Here is a 22,585-nt window from a genome sequence, read left to right as displayed (position 1 = left end):
AAATCCCCACCCCTCCTTTGCCTCAGCAGCTATGTCTTTCTCACACTGAGCAAGCCAGTTTAGGGAGCCAAACTGGACAGGTCTTCTGCTGTTTTCATTTTTGGCCATTTATCCCCTTAAACCTGCTCACTGCAGGGTCAAAGAAGTAAAATAATCAGTGAAAAGGCAACAGAAAGAATATAGCAACCAAGGCAGATCAATCCCATGCATAGGGAATTACTCCTGAGAAAATGTCATTTCATTCAAACCTGAAACACAGAGAGGGGGAAAAGCAGTAACAAAACAAGAAAAAGCTGTAAAGAACTTCTTTCTTCTATTCTACCAATACAGCTTCACTTGAAAAGAAGCTGTATATCTTTAGAACTATTTCTTGGCATACTAATCAGTCTAATCAGAATAGAAAATACTTCCATAGTTCTGTAAGAAAAATATGCTAAGCATACTATCAATAGCAATTAGTTTATCCACAGAAAATATTTTGTTTCACTAAGTTATGGTTCACATCCAAATGGACAGATAGACCTCTCAAGAACAAAACACTCCCTACATATTTTAGAGCAATCCAGTAAGTTCATTTTTTCACTTCCTGCCAAACATAAAAAGAAAGTCAAAATGTCAAAACAGTGAATTTTTACGTAACTATATAGAAAACTCTTCACACATGCAAATAGTACCTTCTTTGCTTAGGAAATAGATCTGTAAATTTAGAGAGAGTGAAAAAGTGGAAGCTAATTTTTAAGAAAATCATACTGACATACGGCACAAGGGTCCCCTTCAGCTGTAAACACAAAGAGCTAAATTAGTAAGGAGATATTTTGGGAAAATATTAATCATAAACTATTATCCTCTACAGAGAAATGGTAACATCACTTCACCTCTTCAAGTAATTTTCCTTTTTTCATTCTATTTAAGACAATGGTCATGACCTCGCTCATAAAAGTGTTGTTTGGATTTATATAAAGTAGTTTGAAAGAATGTTTATCCCGAGTTTCATGTATCCGCACTGTCAACTTGAAAATCTCTTTCCTCCCTAACCTTAAAAAAAACCCACCCTGCAAAAATCTGAACGTTTTTCCTCCTCAACTTCCTATCCCATACTGCAGATAAGCCTTACTTATTCAGCTTATCTTAAATCTTGCTGGAGTGCTGCCATACAATTTTATGGATGAAGATTTCTGGAGTCTAGTCCTGTTGTACCAAACACTGCAGCGTTCCTCCAGAGCCAGACCAGCGGTCTCAAAGCATTTGCCTTTGGCTCCTGTAGTAGATTTAGACTTTGCAAATCGATCTCAGCATTCCTTGAGGACCACAGAGTTCATCAACTGACCCTTACATTGTCACCACACCAGTGAAATCTCTCACCTGAAGATTGTGGTATATAATTACAACACTTCTTTGCTCCTCTTGAGCAAATAAGATTTGCAAAACAGAGATGACTTTTACCATCTCTATTTGGAAGCCTGAGATTTTGAGAGGCTGGTCCAAAATTAGGCAATGAAATTCCACAGAATTAAGGACCACAGAAAAGCTCACCATCTCTTCCAGCACAAGCTGCCTCTTTCCTAGTCATCTGCTACATTTTTCCTGCAGGGCTTTGTCTCCAAATACCACAGTTGAGGAAGCCGGCATAACAACTTAGGGAAAAGTGAATGTAATTCCCCAAACTCTAAACCCAAAGAGAGCTTGCAGCTCTGAGGGCAGCCGGTGCTGAGACAGACTGCAGTTTTCTTCACTATATCAAACTCATTTTTTAAATACATTTCATGACACTGAAGTGTGTTCTTTCAACAGCATTTGAAGCTTGCTGCAGAAAGTTTCTCCTACAAACGCTAAACAGGTTAGCAGTTACCACAATCACTTACAAAATTAGTGATTAAGAAATACTACAATTTATCCCAAAATTTTGATATATATTTATTCTTTTTAAGATGACCGGTGTGTATTTGGAGAAACAGGGGAGAAAAAGTTGATAGCTGGTTATTTTTTGACAGTTTGGGTTGAAACTGCTTTTCAAAGACAAGCCTAGCAAAGGTAGTACAGTTTCCAGCAAAATGTGCAAAGAGTGTATAAAAGCAAAGTAAACGTCACTAAACGCTTGGCAAAATGAGATAAACATAAGAAAATATCTGCCAACCAATATCACCTGATTAAACTTACTGAAACACTCAGGGGAAAGAAAAGATAGGTAGTATATATATTTCCTCACTAAAAATCTTGAAAAAATACTCATTATTTCCAGTGTTATATATTCATGTTTGCAAAAAAGGTTGAAAATTCAGAAAATAAACACTTAGACAATCGTAGCAGAAATGAAGAGTAACACATTTTTGTAACTACTCAAGTGAGGCACATGAAACAAATCCCAGGCCAAAACTCACTTTCAGTAAAGAAATACTGTCTTCCAATTACAGACACACACACACACATATATATACATACACAGACACCAAGAAACATTGTAGATGCTGACCAATGATCTCAAAGAAAAGCTGATAGCACCATGGGAAAAAGTCAATGTTTTTCTGACATTGTCTTTTATAAAAATAATTAAAAGGTTCTATCAACCTGTTCATATTTAAAGATGTGACAAATCAGTAATTTTAATTCTGTGATTTTCATCACAGTGGCACAGTTGCTAATATTCCAGTTATGCTCCAAGTTCCACCTGGATATTCTAGTAACAAAAAAAACCAATATCTGGGGTCTGAAAAAAATAAAATAAAATCATCAATGGAGCCAGGACATCTGCCCTTTCCTCTTCCTCCAATTATTCCTCCATAAAGCATAGAAAACTCCCTCCAAAAACACAATGAAATACCTGAGAAAGAAGGGGCAGAAGTGCACGGAAATGAGTTGAATGTATTACTGAATGCATGACTAAATTTCATGTACAGTAAACTCTTTGGCTTCAAAGTAGTAATGACTAAGCTCACAGAACTACATGCTAACAGAACACACATTCAAACATTAGCTCTTAGATGCCAGGAATCCACTTAAACAGAGCATATTTTTATTAGGAAATAAACTTCATCTGTTAGCCTCAACTGAAATGGCTCCATGTTGCTCTAAGATGAGAAGAGAGATTAGAATGAAGTGGGTACAAGAAGTATCTTACATATCAAAGAGATGACAAAGAAAAATTACACAGTCCTGGCAACAACCACCCAATCCACAGCTCTGTGGACTGAAACAACCTTATGTCTAATTCTGGGCCTATAAGTAGTCCTACCTACTTAATTGTATTTACTAAAATGTTTTAAGCTAAACACGCATGTAAGGGCTTGCAAAACTGCACTCTAATAATGTTTCTGAAAAACACTCCCCCTGCCCCAAAGTGTTTTTCAAAAGACTTCCAGGAATCCATCTGTCTAGGATCCATTTCGCTTTCATGATTTGTTAAGTAATAATTTTAAAAATCCATGTCTGACTATTCTGTTTACCTAGGGGGAAAGAATTCAAACAGCCCAAGAAGCTTCCCACTATGACAGAGAAATCTGTATCTTTTTTTTTTGTGAAGGGATGATATATTCATGTTTTGACAACATCTGAACAAGTATAACACCACAGATTTTTGATTAGCTGTATTTGATTTTTGACTTTAGTGTTGTCAAAAAAAGGAAATTGTATGAAAGTAACTATTCCCTGGGACCCCAACTTCTTTGAAAGAAAATTGTCTTTAGCTTATCTGACCAGGAGATCCAGTATCTACAAAAATTCATCCTGCCATGGCTCCTGCACTCTAATGGTGAAAAAAACATTTTTGACACCCTCAGTCTATTACCAAAACAGAGCTCTGAATTGCTTAGCATGAGGCTACAAATCTGAAACAAACTGAATGTAAAACTGACTGCAGTGACACTGCAAGTGGCTATTCTCTCCATAAATTGTATTTGACATAGTTTTCCAAAATTTTCAGGAAAAAAATCAAGAATGCCAATTCCAGTTACTGCAGTAAACTATTGCCTGCTTCTTCATGTGAACCTTATGAAGTTCAACAAGGCCAAATGCCAAGCTGAGGACATGAGCTGGGGCAATCCAATCCCCAGACAGGCTGGGGAATGAAGGAATTGAGTGCAGAAGAACTTTGGGGTGCTGGTGGATGAGAGGCTGGACATGACCCAGCCATGTGCCATTGCAGCCCAGAAAGCCAAATGTGTCCTGGACTGCATCCAAACATTGGGGGCAGCAGGTGAGGGAGGGGATCCTGCCCCTCTGTTCTGCCCTGGTGAGACCCCACCTGCAGTGCTGCATTCAACCCTGCGGTCGCCAGCAAAAGAAGAACATGGGCCTGTTGGAACGAGTCCGCAGGAAGGGCACCAAGATGATGAGGGCTGGAGCACTTCTCCCATGAGAAAAGACTGAGAGAATCTGTTTTGTTCAGCCTGGAGAAGAGGCTTCAGGGAGACCTTACTGCAACCTTTTAATACTTAAAGGGGGGTAATTGGAAAGTTAAGAGGCCTTTTAGCAGTGCCTGTAATGACAGGAGACAAGGGGTAACCTTTTCAAATTCAAAGATGGTAATTTATAATGGACATGAGAAAATCTTCACAGTGAGGATGTTGAGACACTGGTTGTCCTGAGAGGTTGCAGATGCCCTGACTCTGGGAAAGTTCCAGATCACTTTGGATGGGATTTTGATCAATCTGGTTTAGTGAACAATGTCCCTGCCCATGGCGGGGGGGTTGGAACTACATTATTTTAAAAATCCCTTTCAAGTCAAATTGTTCTGAAAGAAATTCTGTAATTCTGAAAGAATTTTGTAATCAGTACTAAAAATTATACATCAATAATCAGCTATTTCCTTAATTTGTAAATGGTACCCATCATTAAAAATACTTCTTTCTTTTACCAACTGTAAAATTAAACATTTATTTTCTGTGGAACCTTCAGAACAATTCTGTCTATTATAAATACATCTACCTCTCCATCAAAAACCTAGAAGTAAAACCTTTGTTCTTTAAACAACCTTGTTTCAATGCTAACACCACTGATGTAGTTGATGTTGCCCTGATGTAAGAATATAAAATCAGAAAACTGTATAAGTGTAAGGTTAAATTAGTATTGATATAATTTAATTCAGTCAGGTATCAAAGCAGGCTGCAGTGGTATCAGTCTGCTTTGTGCCCGTGTAACAGGCACAAAGCCCATTATACTGGAGATGGAGCAATAATAACATGGCACCAAGAACAACTTTTAGCTAATCACTGGCAGCTAACAACTGAAATTAGTCATTTGGCATTTCTTATGTTGATGGATTCCACTATTTCCAGAAGAAAATATGAGCCAGTATTTATCTTTAAAACAAGCATGTTTACTCACAGATTCCTGCTTTTTCCTAAAAGAACAGATTAAAACAATAGACTAAAGCACAAGAAATCTGTTTAAATTACCTAAATTCAAACACAGGCAAGTACTAATCAGAATTGACTTTTTACTAGTTATTTTTTGGAAAACAAACCCCTTCCAGTTTCTACAATTTTCTCTGTACACAGACTAATAAGACAGTATGATACTACTCCTGAATGTGATAGCAGAATTTATTTTATTCTTTTTTTCTCATTCTCTTTTCTCCTAAATTTACATTAGCATATTCTAGCTGAACTGAAGTGTTCTCTGTAATCTGAAAGAAGCTACAGTATTTGCAGAGCACTGCACAAAATTTTTTTCTTGGACCACGCTCTCCTCAAAGTTTCATTACCAACACTGTGGTAGGACATGCAGATGATGGCCTGCATTCACAAAAAGTAGGCTGCATCAATAAACAGACCATTCACTTGGAACCCACCTCTTTGGAGAAAGGAGATATGCTGTGGATTTTTAGTTTGCTTTGGAGAGGTTCAGAATTGTGGGCTGTTTGGTTTTTCATGTTATTGTGACAGTTCATAGACTCATAAGAATATGCTGAATTGTAATAGACCCACAAGGATCATTGAGTCCAACTGCAGGCCCTGAAGAGGACACCCCAAGAAACCCACCATGTGCCTGAGAGGATTGTTCAAATGCTTCTTGAGCTCTGTCAGGCCAGTGCTGCAACCGCTTCCCTGGGGAGCTTGTTCCAGTGCCCAACCACCCTCTGGATGAAAAACTTCTTCCTGATATCCAACCTAAACCTCCCCTGACTCAGCTTCATGCTGTCTCCTTAAGTCCTCTCACGGGCCTTGAAAGTGAAAAGATCAGTGTCTGTCCTTCCTCTTCCCCTCACAAGGAAGTTGTAACTGCAGTGAGGTCGGCCCTCACACCAAGTGACCTCAGTCACTCCTCACACGCCTTCCCCTCAGGGCCCTTCCCCACCTTTGTTGCCCTCCTTTGGACACTCTGCAGCACTTTCATCTCCTTCTGACATCCTGGCACCCAGAGCTGCCCCCAGCACTGGAGGTGAGGCTGCCCCAGCTCAGAGCAGAGAGGGACAATCCCCTCCCTTCCCAGTTGGCCGTGCTGTCCCTGATGTCCCCAGGACAGGGATGGCCCTCCTGGCTGCCAGGGCACTGCTGGCTCGTGTTCACCTTTCTGCTGACCAGGACCCCAAATCCCTTTCCACGGCACTGCTCTCCAGCACCTCATTCCCCAGTCTATGCACACTACTGGGGTTGCCCCATCCCAGACACAGAATCCAGCATTTGTCCTTGTTAAACTTAATATGTTTGGTGATCATTCTACAAATCTGCCAGGATTAGCTGAGAAAGTGATTCAGGCTAGTTTTAATCCAGGTTAGGTACTCAAAGCAATCCACAACACACCAGCACAAATATTGTGTCACCACCAAGGTGGTGCCTCAGGAAGCAGGTGGAGCTACTGCTCTAACTGATAGGGAAACTATTTGTGCTGGCCATTTGTTTTTAAATGGATTCATATAGGAGAAAGACAGGGGTTAAAAAGTTTCTGAGATCACTGAGGCTTAGCTTCTCATACTGAAAAACTTCTCTGTTCTTCAGATTTCTGAATATTTCTTGTTCTTATTTTAAAAGCTGCTTGGTGTCTTCATCTAACACTGCACAATTTTATTGGTTAATTTACAAATTCTTCCAAGACAGATGTATTTTTGTTAAATACATAAAAATTTGATTGGCACTACCCTTAATGATGGAAGCACTTAAACAAATCTAGACTATAAAAGCATAATCCAGAAAACCTTATTCCAGTTATCAAGACCACAGAAGAATAGACCATGTCTGTTCCTCTTCTAAATGTGCTAGTCCTAAGGCAGAAAAGTTAAGTTGCTGCCATTAATAATTACTGCACATGTATCTGAGAACACATCTGTCCTCTGCTGTGCCCACCTTTTCCAAAATTTTTTTTACAACACCCCCGCTGTTGTATCTTCCTTCAGAGCATTACAGACTACCTGAGAATATTTAAGCTTGTCTTAATTACTGCTGCATTTACATCCACATTATAGACCACAGTTATCTGACCCAAGCATGGTACTTGCCCATTTACTAAGTTTGTGTCTGCAAAATCTCCTCTCTTTCTGCTTCTAGAAGTAATTCAGAAACAGAGACAGCATCCTACAGCATTTTTAGGCTCCCCTCTATCATGGCTGATAGAGGTCTTCACAAAGGAACCCACATCCTCAGGAAATTTGGTCTCAATCTGACAATAAAGTACCTTGTATCTTCAGAATGGTAGGGCAATTTCAAGCCTTTTCAAGGTAAAGGCTCCTGGGCACTGTAAAACTTGAACCAGATATAAAATATTCTTTCCAATTAATAACAGCTCTGCAAGGTAGTGGTATTATCTTCATATATGCAGGCAATGAAATCCTGCATTTTCACCTTGTCAGAAGATACACAGGACTGCTTTCATTGAGACAGTTAAATTAAAACTCTATCAGAATTTGTTTACAAACTGGTATTAAAAATATCAGCTGAGATTATGGCAGCAAAAAAGAAATTTTAAAATAGAAGAATATTTTCCAGTTTATTTAGTTTATTCCACCATAATCACTTTCCTTTTTTTAAGCAAATACATCTTTGGAATACAAAAAATTTTAAAAACCCACAACTGTTAAATAAAAATATGACAAAAAATTCAGAGCTAAGTGAATATCCTTAATTAATTGGGAAAGCAAAGCAAAATAGAAAGTAGATTTCAATTTCCTCATGGTTTTATAAGTGGAAAATTATTTTCCCACAGACAATAACTCAATGTTTCCTAAATTTTTCTTCAGCTTTGGCAACAAGTGATTCTTATATGGAAAGTCAAGAAAATACTTGACTAAGACCTGAGCAGGTTAATGCCCACAAGAGCCATCTGCATCAGCTGCTTCCTCAAGGAATCACAATTTTTACATTTGGAGAAAAAACTTGTGCATAAAGACCATTAAGGTCAGGAGAAGTGTATGCACTTGGCTAAAGATTGTGGGGAAGAAAAAAAAAATTACATAGGTCTCTTGTAAGAATATTTCTGGACACATCCTGTATGAATATACACAGGTAGAGAGTACACAACCTTGACCTAACCAGAAACAGGACAGCCACAACAGCATGGCACCACCCAACAGCAAGCAGAGATCACTACTAACTCTCTACTAAAGCAGGATTTAAATCTGGGGATACAAATCCTTTTATCAACAAAAAACAGTTTACAGCTTCACTGCACATTGAGTAGGTAAGAGCATGACCCTGGTGTTTCAGGCCATTCTAGACATGATTGGTCCCTAAATGATTTGAGTTTCTTGTCATTTCTTATTACCCTACATAGAAAATGTGCATACGACTAGCTACATGCACCTCACTGTCAAAGGAAGCTCAGACATACAAAAAAACTGATTATTGAATATGTTCACTTACTCAAAGACTAGCATTTTCAGAAATAACTCAGGAATAAGATGAGATAATTGGCGCTGCTCTTGTTTCACTTGCTGCTACAGATGTGGCCTTGGAAACCATCATTCACTCTGAGCACTGGCAAGGTTCATTTTAAGCCTAAATTGCAGATCATTCTGCTGGTTTTGACTTAAATCACAGATTCACAGAAGGATATACAGAATATTGTCAGTTGCAAGGGTATTCTGGTGAATCCTTCTGTGAAACAAGAGCAGCACCTGAACCTCTGTGTGAGGCCTCCAGTCCCTTGTGATGTTTCTGGACAACCTTGGGCCAGGAGCTTCCCACTAGGGACAGGGCAACACCACACCAGCTACAGGGGAGAACGCTGACACAGCCTGACCTACAGTTATTAGATATAAACTTACAGATGACAGTGACATTTTACCACAATAACAACTTTTTCATTACTTTTTTACATGCAAACACAAAGAAGATAAAAATGTTATGCTTCTCTCACAATCCATATGTGCTTTCAGCATCAGTGACCCTATGATATTACAGCTTCAAGCACATTTGTTTGTCCCCAACTTCCATTTTGGAGGAAAACTGACCCAACAGTGCTAAGAGTTCACACATGAGGAAAAAAATCAAGGCATGATGGCAGTAAAACCAAATTCAGAAATTTAGTCTGTGTATAAATCCAAGAACAATTCCCATGTGACAAGAAAGGAGTCCAATTACATGGCAGCCTCTTCTGATAAACTCTAGAAAATAAGCTTGAAATCAAAATAGAACTAAAAAGTTCCACCTCACAATAAAATGCATCTAAGACTATTCTTCTGTCCTGCTTCCTGCATACTCCAAAAAGGCAAAACAGCCATTCCTCTCCCCTGTGACATTCAGCATCCATTTGATGTAAAACACTGATAAACAGAAAGAACTTCAGTGTACATTCACTTGGTTTAGATTTAACAAAAAAGAATTTGTATAGCAAGTATACTGCAATTTTATTAATTCCCATCTGTCTGTAAGCCATACTGCACATCTTCCCTCACAAATTTAGACAGTGTGATTTCAAAACATGAATACCATACCACCACACGTACTTTTACCCAACACAGAACAAACATTCTTTCAACAATATGGCAGAATAAGCAGAACAGTCTACTCTAGGTAGAAAATGTAAAATAAGCTCTGCAGTTGGGCTCAGTGCTGTCTCTGATTTTCTGATTCAGTGAAGTCCTGCAGTAGAGTCATATAAAATAAAGCTAGGAGCTTTTTAAATAATGAACAACCTCATACCTTACAAAATTTTTAGTTAGATTTTCCACTTTATATCTGTCAAAATTTGCCAAAGATGTTTTCACAGGTAGAGAGGGGACATTTGGGACTTCTGGCACTTGAGAAACACTGCAAGGCACATGTAGGAACAAATCTGGTATTTCTTCTAAAAAATGAGAGCACTGAAATAGTTTATTTTGACACTTAAATTGCCTTTCTTCAGAGGCAGCCAACCATTAAAATAGATGAAATGATTCACACCTCATGGTGCTACTGTTTCAGGCTTCTACGCACATAAACTATTCTTTATCACAAGTGTCCACATTTAGAGGTTTTCTTTATAATCGGAGTAAAAATAATTTCTAAACCAGAGACCTAGCTACATGTCTATGATTAAAAGGAATTGCCAACATAATTTTTTTTTCAGGAGATGTAGCTTATATTAGTGTATTTATTATTTATCTTTTAATACAAGCTTAAAATATTTCTGACACAGAACACCACGTGCATACAAAACAATGTTCAGGCTGCCTCATTTGCTGTTACATTCAGGTTTTACCAGCAGAATTCAGACAACAGAGTTCTGCTGCTTCCCACCCTCACTGTCAATAATGCCACATTTGCAGAGTCAAGACAAATCCTTCAGTTCTGGGAAGATGACAAGTGGGGAATAAGGAAAATAACTTAAAAATACAATAAAAAATAACCACATTCCATATAATTAAACTAATACTGAAAAACTAATTTGAAAGCAATTTAAAAACCAGCTTTATAATACTTAACAATTTAGTAATAGGACTTTTTTTTTGAAAGTGCAGCTATTTTCAGCTTTCCCTATCAGATCTATAGTTCAGGTGCTTATAATACCAGCATGGATGCAACTCTTAAGTTTAACAGAATTATTATTTTGTACTCATAGAGAAAAAAAATTAACACAGAATAATGTTTAAATTAATAGCAACAGCTGCAATACAATCATAAACTGTCAGTACCTCCTTGCCAGTTGAGTAATTCAAGCAGTTGTTCTCAGTCACTTTTCATATAAAAGAACATAAAATAAAAGGAGGCTATTTTATAATCCAGGTTTATACACCCTAAAGAGGTCATTAAATGGAACAGGCCAAGAAATAAAAACTATGGCTTAGTGCCTAAGTGGCCTAACTTTTACTGCTGGAGAAGGAGGTCCCGAGATGTTCCCTAAAGGAAACAGATCATGCATGCATACCCCTGGCATTGGAAAGGTTTTCATTACTCACTCACTAAGTCAACAGCTTCTAACATGCTTCTAACATGCTATTATTCCCTGTTCATCTCCATTTTCCTAAACTATTAGAAGGAATAATTCTATTCCTAAATTGAGAGATTTCATGGTTATTTTATCACAAAAGTTTAAAATTCCACAAAAAAACCCATAATTCAGAGGTCAAGCATAGTTATAAAATTGTGCAAAGGGTGCAACCAATATTTAGTAACCTCACAAGATCTTTTACCTATCTACTGCAGCTTGTTTCCAATGACTTTAGCTGCACATTGTAGAAGCCTATCATAATATAGCCTTCCCCATATGGCAGATGGTGCTAAAAGTCATTTACAAATAAAAATCTGTGTCCTAAACATGCAATAAATGACAAGGCTTGTCTCCCTAATCTTGTACTTAAATGATCAGCACTAAACTGAAAACCAAGACTAGAACAAACTAGTTACAGTAGCCACAAGGAAAACCAGTTTAAGACTATTTTCTGTATGAAACAGAACATTTTTATAGCATAGGCAAGCCAAACGTTTGTATATCCCTCAACCAAAACCTGTGCTATTGCTGTTTCTAGAGCATAAGCTCTTTGAAAGTATGCAGATACACAGTACTGTGAATTTATCAACGCAGCACTCTTCATTTCAAACAAAAGAAATACAAAGAGGATCAATCAAGTTGTACAGTAGCAACAAACACAAGCAGATTTCCAAGTTCAGAGCTCATACAATAAAAAGGAATTCCCAAAGAACCTGAAGACCCTTCTCTCTGGTCCATACTAGGGTAAATCTATGCTGTTGACAGAACTATGTTTGATATTTAATCAACAATTAAGCTATAGACTTTGGACGGCTACCTGTAACAGCAGTGGCACGGACAAAGAACAATGATGCTTTACAGCCTTTAAATAGTAATCAAGACTTTAGTTAAACTTTAAATAGCATTTGGAAGAAAATGTGGAACTCAGGCATTTTTTTCTTCTAGTTATTTATTTATTTGGTGAGAGTAACAGCCAACATGATGTGTTTTGAGATTAAAAAAAATAAGAGTATTTGCTAAAGCTTAACTTTTCTTCTTTCATAGTTGTTTAAGCCTACTTTCAAGCCTGTATGTGACCTCCTCTTCCTTTCCTCCTGAAGAAAAGTACAAGAAAATTCTTGTGTTTGGATGAGTCACCCAAACTTTATCTAGCTTTATGTAGGATCCTGTAATTCTCTACTTTAAATACAGACTAATAAAATCAGTACCCTTGATTTAGAACAGTCAAAAGGCAATAGAGCAATTACTTGATTACCTCAATCCTCAAGGTTCAGAATTAAACACTTGGACATAGCTTACTTGTGAATGGCTTTTTTAATCACATAAGTCTATTCTAAATATTAAATTATTTTCCAGTACATCTTAAAAATAAAGCTTCATCATCTCCATTTCATATAATTGAAAATGAAGAAAGATTTGTCCGAAACCAAAAAGTGATATCAGTAGATTAGGATTCCAACCCTCCTACATACCATTTTTTTATTGTCTGTACCATCTGAACAACACTATCCTAAAACAAAATTAATGAAATGACTGGAATTAAAGTAACAATGCTGAACACTAACATCAGAACTCATTAGTCTCCATCTGGGCACACAAAACACAAAGCATGTGATTGGCTATTTTTTGCAAAAGATTTGACTTAGGTAAGTCATTCTACATGAAATAAAATTAATGGTAGACAAGCATAATCAAAACCACAGTGTATGTCACACCCAGATTGTTTTTCTTCTTGTGTCTATCACCTTCCGCGGCACGTTTCACATGACAATGAAGAAATCTGTGTCCATCCAACAACAAAACTCCATGATACTTCACAGACAAAAAAGGGCCCCTCTCTCAATAGCTGTAAAAGTAGCAGATGAACACAGAGAAAAAGTTAAGTCTGCACCACAAAAAGCACCTGTTACAGACTGAGACTATCCAGCATGGCGAAATCTGGACAAAATCACAATGTTCCAAATATTGCAAGCCATCAGCACATTAGAGGCCCAATCACTGATTGAAGCATACAGTCTTAAAACTCTGTTAGCAGGTAATGAATATAATGTTGTCAAGGAAGGATGCAGGTGATGCCTCACCTGCGCTCAGGCAGCCACAGGCACAGGCACTCTGAGCAATGCGGGGCTCTTTGGGCACTGCACTGCTGCAGGAGCTTCACGCACTAGCTATGGCTGGGCAACTGAGCACTACATTCAATCTTGTGTTTACATTGCCAACAGCTCATTAAAATTAGTTTATTACTAGCCAAGTCTGCCAATATAAACACTGTATTCTTGTTCTTAACCAATGGGATGTACCAAGAAAAAAAGTATTTTAAATAAATTTGTTACCAGAAACATTTGCTGCTTTACAGTGTAACACTTTAGAAGAAACCTTGGACACAATATTGCATTCCTCCCCTCAAAACCCCTCATGTTTATGAGTTATAAAAATACACAGATTTAATTTCTTTAAATCTTTCATTATGTAAAACTCTACTACCCAATTTTAATCACTTTCAGTTTTAAAATCCAAAGTCAGCTCCTCTGTGACATTGATACAATTCCAGTCATATTTTGTAGATCAAACACTGGCAAGAAATCATCAACTAATTGCTGTGGAGATTGGCTACTGAGGTAGCACTTTCCTTTCTTTTGAAATGAGGCAGCTTTTGTTATGAATGCATTACTAGACAACAAGCCAAATGCTTTGGCACTGCTCTGCCATTAGTTAGAACTGAAAATGTACTTTAAAAATCAGGTTCTAATAAGCAATTCCACACATTTCAACTGAAACTGAGACTACCAATATTTGGAAAAGTGAAGAGTTCCTGAATTTTTATTCCTGCACACATAAAACAGAAGAAAACTCTGCTAATTTGCTAGTGTAGGTGTATTTATGTTTCTCTTAAGTTGTTACAAAGATTGAACAATTAAATGATACTAATGACACACTCTGCAATCAACAGAGATGAAATACTGGGAGTGAACATACCTATTGTGAATACACACACACAAAATCTGCATGCATCTCGTGTAGCAGTAAAAAGACCTGAAGCTGAGCAAAATGTTCTTTCTGCTTTCTCAAACCACTAGTGAAACACTTTAATCCAAGCGTAGAATAAGTCAGAATACAAAAACACATAAAGCTGTCAGAAAAGTAAAACTATCTTTTTCCAGCTAACTATACTGCTATATATAAATCCATCACAGGGGAACAATGAACAAAAGACAATTCAGTTTCCTTAAGGATCATAATTTTTAACTCTACAGTAGATGTTCTAAAATTACAGATCAAAAATAGAACATTTATAGAAAGAGTCAGAAACTAAGAGAGAAATAACAGTACAGGAAATATAGCAAACAAGAAAATGTTATTTCTTCAAGAACAGAGAATCATCTGGCCTTCAAATTACTTAGTGGGCAATGAATTTTAGATCAGATCCTCCTGACTGCTACATATGCATCTCTTCCCTGTACTTGCTGGCTCAAATTAACACAACAGATTGTTCTTCCTGATTCAAAATTATGTGTGGCAATAAATTCAGGAAAGTGAAACAACTTTCATATTAATTATGAAATACTTAGAAAGTTCCTAAGGCTAAAATCCTGCAAAGGAATACATTGTATCAGCCATGATGACCTGGAGACCCTGAATTAACAGAGCTCAGCCTAGTGATCTGCTCAATTAACACTCTTGGCACCTACTCAGTTGATGAGATCTTTATTGACAGATGCACCTACTGAAAGAATGAGAATCACAGCTGTATCTCCAATCCACTTTTCATTAAGAATAAAATTCCAGGGTCTTGATGGCAATGATCCATGTAGATGAACATCTATTCATGTTCAAACTAGTTTAAATACACAGCTTATCTGTCAGCTTTATTTAAAAAAGAAAGAAATGGCAAATTAGTTAAGTTTTGGTTTGCGGGTTTGGGTTCTAAGCCATGTGTATTCTGAGACACTTGAGCACTCTCCTGCTAATCATCTCTCCATTTCTCAGTCCACCATGCTTGCATGCCAGCATAGCCCAGCACTGTGCTCACAATTTCACTGATGCACTGCCTAATTAACAGTTTTAAGAGCTCCTTCTTTCAAAAGCTGACACAACCATAGAAGAGCAGCCAGAATATACTCAACATTTTACACCTCCAGTGTAATGCCAAACTTCAAGCTTAACACTAAAATCCCGAGGCTTGCACTGAATGAGTGAGTCCAAGGGCAAACACCAGCACCTTTCTCTGGACAACTGCACTCAAGCAGCTCCAGCCCTGGCAAAGCACTGCAGAAAGAGCATGGTAAGATTTACCAGAGCTGTTCATCACCACCACACAACTCAAAAGTTGAGTTCAGCATGTGCTGAAGTGATACAATTACACATGGCAAGGAAGTGGAGGTCTGGATTAGTTTTACACAGCCTACAGTGACCTATCTGCTCTTGTTTTAGAGAAGGTAACACTTGCCAACGCAGCCCTAGATAATGTGTACGAAATGCTATCAAAAATAACTCAGTTCATACTGTAGATAGAGCTTATGTGCAAAATCATAAATGCCCAAATGTATTTGAGCACTGTTAAGCTCTCCTTAAATGTAGCTGTCAACTTGGAACTATTTGGTAGGAATGTATTTATAGAAGGGTTTCTTATGGATCAGCCAAGGTCAAATGCCATTAAGTGCTATCATCCATGTGTATATGCAGTACACATAAAAATGTCACTTCATTAAATTAGTGGGTGACACAACTGGCAGAAAAGCAAATAATAAAAATAATGGTAGCTTTACAAAGTAATCTGCATGATCTAAATGTAATACAGAAAACAGGTTTTCATAATCACTAATGCACTGTTACATGCCCAAAAAGAGTAAGACTGTACCATAGAAAGCTGTGACAATATCAAAATTATTTATCTTAGCATAGGCAACCTAACAACAAGCTTTCAACAAGACACAATGAGAGAATGAGCACTCAGCCAATGCCTCAATGAGGTTGCAATAACCACTTCCCTTTGTGGATGCCTTTGCTGACACCTATCACGGCACCGAGTACACAGTTCTAGCATTCCTCTCTCCATCTCTTTATCAGACCAAAACCAGAAGAACCCCACCAAGTGCTGGCTGTGCATCTCATCTATGCTAATGAGTAGAAAGTCCTCCCATGATTTTTTTTTTTTTAATTTAGAAAAAAAAGGGTGGTAATAACATGCCACACATTTTGGTTGGGTTGTTTCCTGGGACGTTTTATTTTGCCTTCATAACTGCCTATGAGAACAAACTAATACAGAGTTCTCCATCTCATAATGCCTCTGAACTAAGAATTAATAGGTCTTTTCTGAAGATATGCTTTAAGCAAACATAAATAATTATGCTCAACACAGGCATTAATAATTGTTAAGGCACACAAGTTAGCAAAAATATCTAACAGTCTCTCCTGAGCTGCGAAGGGGGATGGGAGGAACATAATCAATCAATGTATTTGGCTTCATAGATTCTCCTGCTGAAGAAACAGATGGATGCGGTCAGCCATCCTGTGGTCAGGAAGGTATGCAAAGAAAGTCTCTTCATTTAGAGCCACTGAATAAAACATCTCTTGATGACACTGGAATTGCTATCTAGAGAAAGACAGCTTATTACCTCAGCTTCTCACGTCTTTCAAATTTACACCATGTGTTATAGATCAACAGCTACTTTTTCACTTTTTATGGCTTCCCAAAAATAAAGCATGCACACAAAATACAGAATAGCAGCTGTTTATGACTTTTTACACTGTAAGGAAATGAATTCCATTTTGAATTCCATTCCACATTTTTAGTTTTGGTTATGTTATTTTTGGAGGATGGAATAGTGGCATTCCAGCTAGTCTTTTTAAGATGCTTTCCCTGACTCTCAGTTCATGTTGCTGTATTTCTACTTTTAACTGAAAACACATTTCCACTTTTGATAATTTACATTGCAAGGGAGCTGGTTAGTAAACAAGTAAATTTTTCAATATGAATATGCTTTCATACTCAGACTATTTAGCAGCACACCAATGCAAAATTGATGTCAAACTGCATAAAGCAACAATACCAGAGACCAAAAGAAAGCGCTTTTACATGAAATCTGTTGCAAATTTCCTACATAAGAATAATAAAAAGTCCATTATTTCATACACAAATATGTAGACTGCAAAAGCTAGGAAATTTGATTGATTAGCATTATATTTCACTTGCTGCTAGTTTTTTAAACAATACTTACAGACAGAGTGTAGAGAACAGTGATGACCTTTACTGTAAAAAAAAAATGCATTTACAATCCAGCTAACACTCTCCCATGGTTTGCTTTCTCAATGTATTACATGAAGCAGTCTACATTGCTAGCATATAAAACAAACAAAAAAATCAAATTCTAAGCAGCCCACTCTCAATTTTGTAGCTAGGATTTCTCTTCAGAAACATAAACGTATTTTAGTGTATTCAATCTACGTCCAAGGCATGTGAGGTGAGAGAATAAAATAATCATGCATATAAAAGTATAAAAGCAGAGTGTGAAAAAGTCTACTGGGGTTAAGCATTAACCTGATGCATTTTTCAGAACGACTGTACTATTTTTAACTGCTCTTTTTTGGCCACAGGTCAAAGTTTTCCAAGCAAAATACCAAAGTGAAAATGCTGGGAGCGAAGCCCAGAGGCAGCTCTCTCTGCTTTGGCCTAGGCAAAAACTTATCTGAATCCAGTCAGATATGCAGCACTGTTTCCCACCCCCCTCCATTGACTATGGCTGTCATTATGCCTCTGAACATGTATGAGAGGAGTAACAGCACCACAGCCTCGGGAAGAACATTTTTCAGATGTTATAGGAAATTCCTATATTCTCCACACAGCACAGGCATACATTCTGTTCAGTCAGTTCCTGTATTTTTGGCCAAACAGAACTGAGTCATTTGAAAGCACAAAAAAACCCACAGTGTTATGTGCCTTGAGCAACTGTTGGAAAGACTGGGATTTATTCCCCCTTTTTCTGCTCCTCATAACTGGGACACATTGGAAATGTTGGGGCAGACTGGAAATATAAGATTTGAAGACCCTAAAGTTTAGTTAAAATACTAATAATTATAATACTAATAATGAAAATAATAACAGTGATAACAATAATGATAATGATCTGTCTTGGCTGCCTTTCTAGAGTTCAGACGGTTAAATGAGAAAATCTAACCCCTTTCACACTTCTTCGCAAGGGCATAGATTTCTCACTAAAGTAAATTGTATTTCATACACTCACACGGAAAAATGCTATTTGAAACAGGACACAGACGAATCAATTTGCCCCAATGAAAAATCAACGTGAAGGGTCACTGGACCCCCCAGTTACATTTCTCCCTTAGGCGTGTCCCCTTTTCTGAATTATTTCCACATCACACGGCAACCTCAGCTTCACCAGGGGACGTTTCACAGGGGTGAGCGATGGGTGCCCGGCAGCGCACACAAAGGCAGGTACTTTGGGGACGGACACGCTGAGATTCCCAGGCGCGAAAGCGAACGGTGTGAACGATGCTGGGAGGGAAAACAAGGCGCTTTCCTCTCCCTGGATCAAGTCTCGTCAGGGACGTCTCTCTCTTTCCCCCAAATACGATGCAGCTAATCGGGGACCGCTCGCTTTCCTCTCACAGCGCCGTGCCCGTCCCCTCGCTCAACACCGTCCTGGGGGCGAGGGCCGCTCCCGCCACCTCCCCGCTGCCGGTTGCCCGGCCGGGGGCGTGGAGACGATCCTTCGTCCTCCCCCAGGAAAGCACTTTCAGGACGCGGGAGCCCTTTCCTTCCTTCCCGTTCCCTCCCGCCCGCCTGAGGCGAGGGCAGCGCTCCCTTTGTTCCCCCGCCGAGCGCTCCCCCCAGGCGCGGCCGCCCCTCACCAGCAGGCTCTCCACGTTGACCGGGGAGCGCGGGTCGCGGATCATGGACTCCAGCTTCCTCTGGCGGCCCTCGAGCATCCCCGCCGTTGGCTCCAGCGCCTCGGCCGCCAGGGGAGCCGCCGACATCTTCCCTGCCGGCTGCTGGCTCATCCTCCGGCTCGCCTAGTGCCGGGCCCGCGGAGGGCACTGCGCGGGGCCGCCCGGCGGGCCTAGCGCGGCGGCGAGCCCGGGAAGGGCGGGGGCGGCGAGGCGGGAGCGGAGGGCAGCGCCGCCGGCGGCCGCCGCCCGGGCATGAAGGGCGAGGGAAAACGGCCGCTGCTCCGCCCGGGCGCGGGGAGAGGGAGGGGAGAGGGCTGGAAGGGAGGGACGGAGCGCTTCCCGCCGTGCTCCCGCCTCTCCCCGCTCAGGGCGTCCCTTGGCGGCCGCCGCCTCACTGCCCGCTCCGCCGGGACATCGCTCCGAGGGCGGTGGGAGGCGGGGAGCGAAGGAGGAGCGGCTGTCGCGGGGTCGGGCTCAGAGTGCAGCTCTCTCTGCAGCGCTCGCCGGCTGCTGGAGCGGGAGCCACGATCCCTGCCAGCCTCGCTTTCCCTCGCCGCTCTCCGCGTTCCGCCCACCCCCGGACCGGCGCGGCCTCCCGCTCCCCGGCCCCGCGCAGGCCGCCTCCCCTACCCACAAGGCCCCGCTGCGAGCGGCGCATTGTTCGGCGCTCGCTCGGCGCCCGGCTGCAGCCCTGAGCTCGCGGGGCCGTGCCGGGCCTGGGCAAGGCAGCGGCTCAGGGACGGGACTGTCTGCGTTTCGGCACATGAGACCTCAGCCTGCCCGCATGGCGGCAGGCACACAGGAAAAAAAAAGGAAAAATATTTGAGAAGGTGGGAGAGCAGTGTTTCCGATAGGGCAGCAGTGCTCACGGCCTTAATCAGAGATGCGTGGAATGGTTTCGGTTGGAAAGAACCATAAATATTGTCTAATTCCAAGCCCCCTGCCGTGGGCAGTGGCAGTTTTCACTCGGCCAGGGCTCCCTCCAGCCTGGCACTACCACGTCAGGGATGGTGCACCCAGAATTTCCTTGGGAAACATATTCTAGTGCCTCACCACCCTCATGGTAAAGATTTTTTTTCCCCCATATCTAGTTTAAGCCTACACTCCTTGAATTTGAAACCATTCCCCCTTGTTTTGTCAATAGTTTTGCCCTATCTTTTCTATAATTCTCTTCGGTATTGAAAGGCCACAATAAGGTCACCCCAAAGCCTTCTTTTTTCCAGGCTGAACAGTCCAAATTCTCTCATAGGAGAGGTACTCCATCCCTCTCCTGTGTGTGTATCCTACATGTATGAGAGGGAGGATGAAGAACTAGGCAGAGAGGGGCTGTGCTGGGGAAGGTGCAGGCCACCCTCATGCCCCCTGAGGAAGATGAGCCTCCATACTGTGCTGGAGATGGGTGCAGCCACCTTGCCCTGCTCCATGGGCACTTTGAGGGGACAGGATGCTGCTTATCAGACCCAGGCAAGAGTGGCTACAGCAGGGAGAGTGTCACTGATGCCTGAGCTGTGGCTGCAGGGATGGAGGTGGGGAATTGGATGGTAGGGATGCTCCATGGAATGGCATGTGAGGTCGTGGCCAAACTATGGTTCCAGCAGCCCTGACATGTGGCTGCTGGGTGATGTTCTGGGGCAGAACAACACAGACTGTGGAAGTGTCATTCACTAAGGTGGAGGGACCTCAGGGAGGAAAGGTTAACATTTTACTGTGTTGACTTTCAGCTGATAGCTGGCTGGCAGTGAGGTGATGTCAGAAAAGTGGCTCAATATTTTAACTTTAAAGGAAGAGGAGAGAGAGTCAGAGAAGTAAATATGTGAGTCACTTGCATGGCTTTGAGCGAGATCACACTCAGTGATATTCTGAGTCAGGGCCCTGGTGCTAAACAACTCCCAACTTGAGGGAAGGTCTGCTCTGAATATCCACCCAAACTCCATAACTGGATTCTGCTTTTACAATCCACTGAGTCAAAATCCTCAAGCCTCACAGAAACACACACACGCAAGAACATTTTGAAAAGTCAATATGGGCGTTATCACTCATGCTTTACAGTGAACCACACTGAGTTTGTGAGATTTCTGAAGGAACTGGTAAAATCTGTTTGGGAGAGGTGCTGGTTATTTATATCTTAGGACTACTTCATCTTCAAAACAGATCAGGATCTGCTTAACTGCAGCACCACCAAAAAAATATCACATGTTCTCCTTGAACAGTTTACTTGACTAGGAAGTAAAAGAAGTAAGTGTGAGAATGAATTGGGTTGTTACTAGGATTATATATGGGTACTAACTGGATCATGAAGTTACAAAGCCTTGCAAAACAGCAGTTCAAAACTCTAAATTGCCTAAAATAAACATTTCTTCACTTACAGCCTATTAATTGGCTAATTTTTATAAGTAGCACAACAAAAATGTTTTGGCTTTTTAAAAGGATTTAAAATAGGTTTGGACAACAGACCAAACATAATTAGTGTGTCTCTAGTGATCAATAAGGAGCTTGTGCTAAGTTCTGTTACTGTGAACAACAATTTTGGGGGTGATTTCAGTGAACTCCGAGTTGGATCACTAGGTGATCTGATGATCTAAGCTCCTAGTTTCCTCTTAGCTATAGGCAAGGTGCTTCTTTTTTCTTCAGTTTTTCTTATCTATAAGCTTTGTAATAACTGATCTTTAGCTTATGTGATTTAATGGCATTGTTCAGGGTGCTATCTAAACAAAGGTAACAAAGAAAATCTTAAACAAACATAACAGCCCTTTTTATGTAGGAAAAAAAGTGTGATTCTGACTTCAAAAGCAAGTGTGTAGAAATAGTACCTTCTTGAAATTCTTGCCTAGTAGATCTATTCTTCCACCCTTCAGGACATACCTGTTTACTAGCTAAACAAGTTTTACTCTGTTACAGGGACACATTGACAACGGTAGTCGCCTGAATTCCTTTGTACGACACAAATCCTCAACAAAATCATCAGCAAAAGATTTATTGCTGGTTAAAAGTGACTAAGTAACAAAAATAGTGCTCAGAAAGTCCAATTCTTCTCTCAGTGTTTGCAAAAAACTGTTTTAGCATGCCCTCGAGGAATAATAACACCACCTTCTGTGGTCTTTTTACAGTACCATCTTTTCTGCCTTCAGTGGTGTAAATCTCTCAGGGTATCACCTGTTCCTGGAATGACCATCTAAGGCAGAACTCTTCCTACTCTCTCTGTGTATGCTAGTTTTGAAGTCCCATGCAGTGAATTGTCAAATGCTATTTACTGTGTTTTGTAAGGCAAAGTCCAAGCCTTCCAGTGCGTCTGCTGTAGCTTTAAGGGTAGGACTCCACAGTTGGATCCTTCATCTTTCTG

The 22,585-nt window shown here is 40.2% G+C and overlaps 1 protein-coding gene across 3 annotated transcripts in view; it reads right to left on the bottom strand.

The window, feature by feature from the left end:
• The window catches only part of ROCK2 (Rho associated coiled-coil containing protein kinase 2), a 94,635-nt gene extending 75,096 nt beyond the window's left edge, over positions 1-19,539 (bottom strand). The window contains exon 1 of one of the 3 annotated variants that reach the window (XM_084203246.1): positions 19,207-19,539. In XM_084203246.1, the coding sequence (XP_084059372.1) occupies positions 19,207-19,356 (150 nt within the window). In that variant the 5' untranslated portion in view covers positions 19,357-19,539. The remainder of the gene's footprint in view (positions 1-19,206) is intronic. The other 2 variants (XM_084203247.1, XM_084203248.1) reach the window with 2 other exon arrangements.
• Between the last annotated feature and the right edge of the window lie 3,046 nt (positions 19,540-22,585).

Source organism: Fringilla coelebs (assembly GCF_963513975.1).
Source record: "Fringilla coelebs genome assembly, chromosome: 3".
Taxonomy (NCBI): Eukaryota; Metazoa; Chordata; class Aves; order Passeriformes; family Fringillidae; genus Fringilla; species Fringilla coelebs.
The sequence above is the reverse complement of the archived record's forward strand: the minus strand, read 5'-3'. Positions and strand labels throughout refer to the sequence as shown.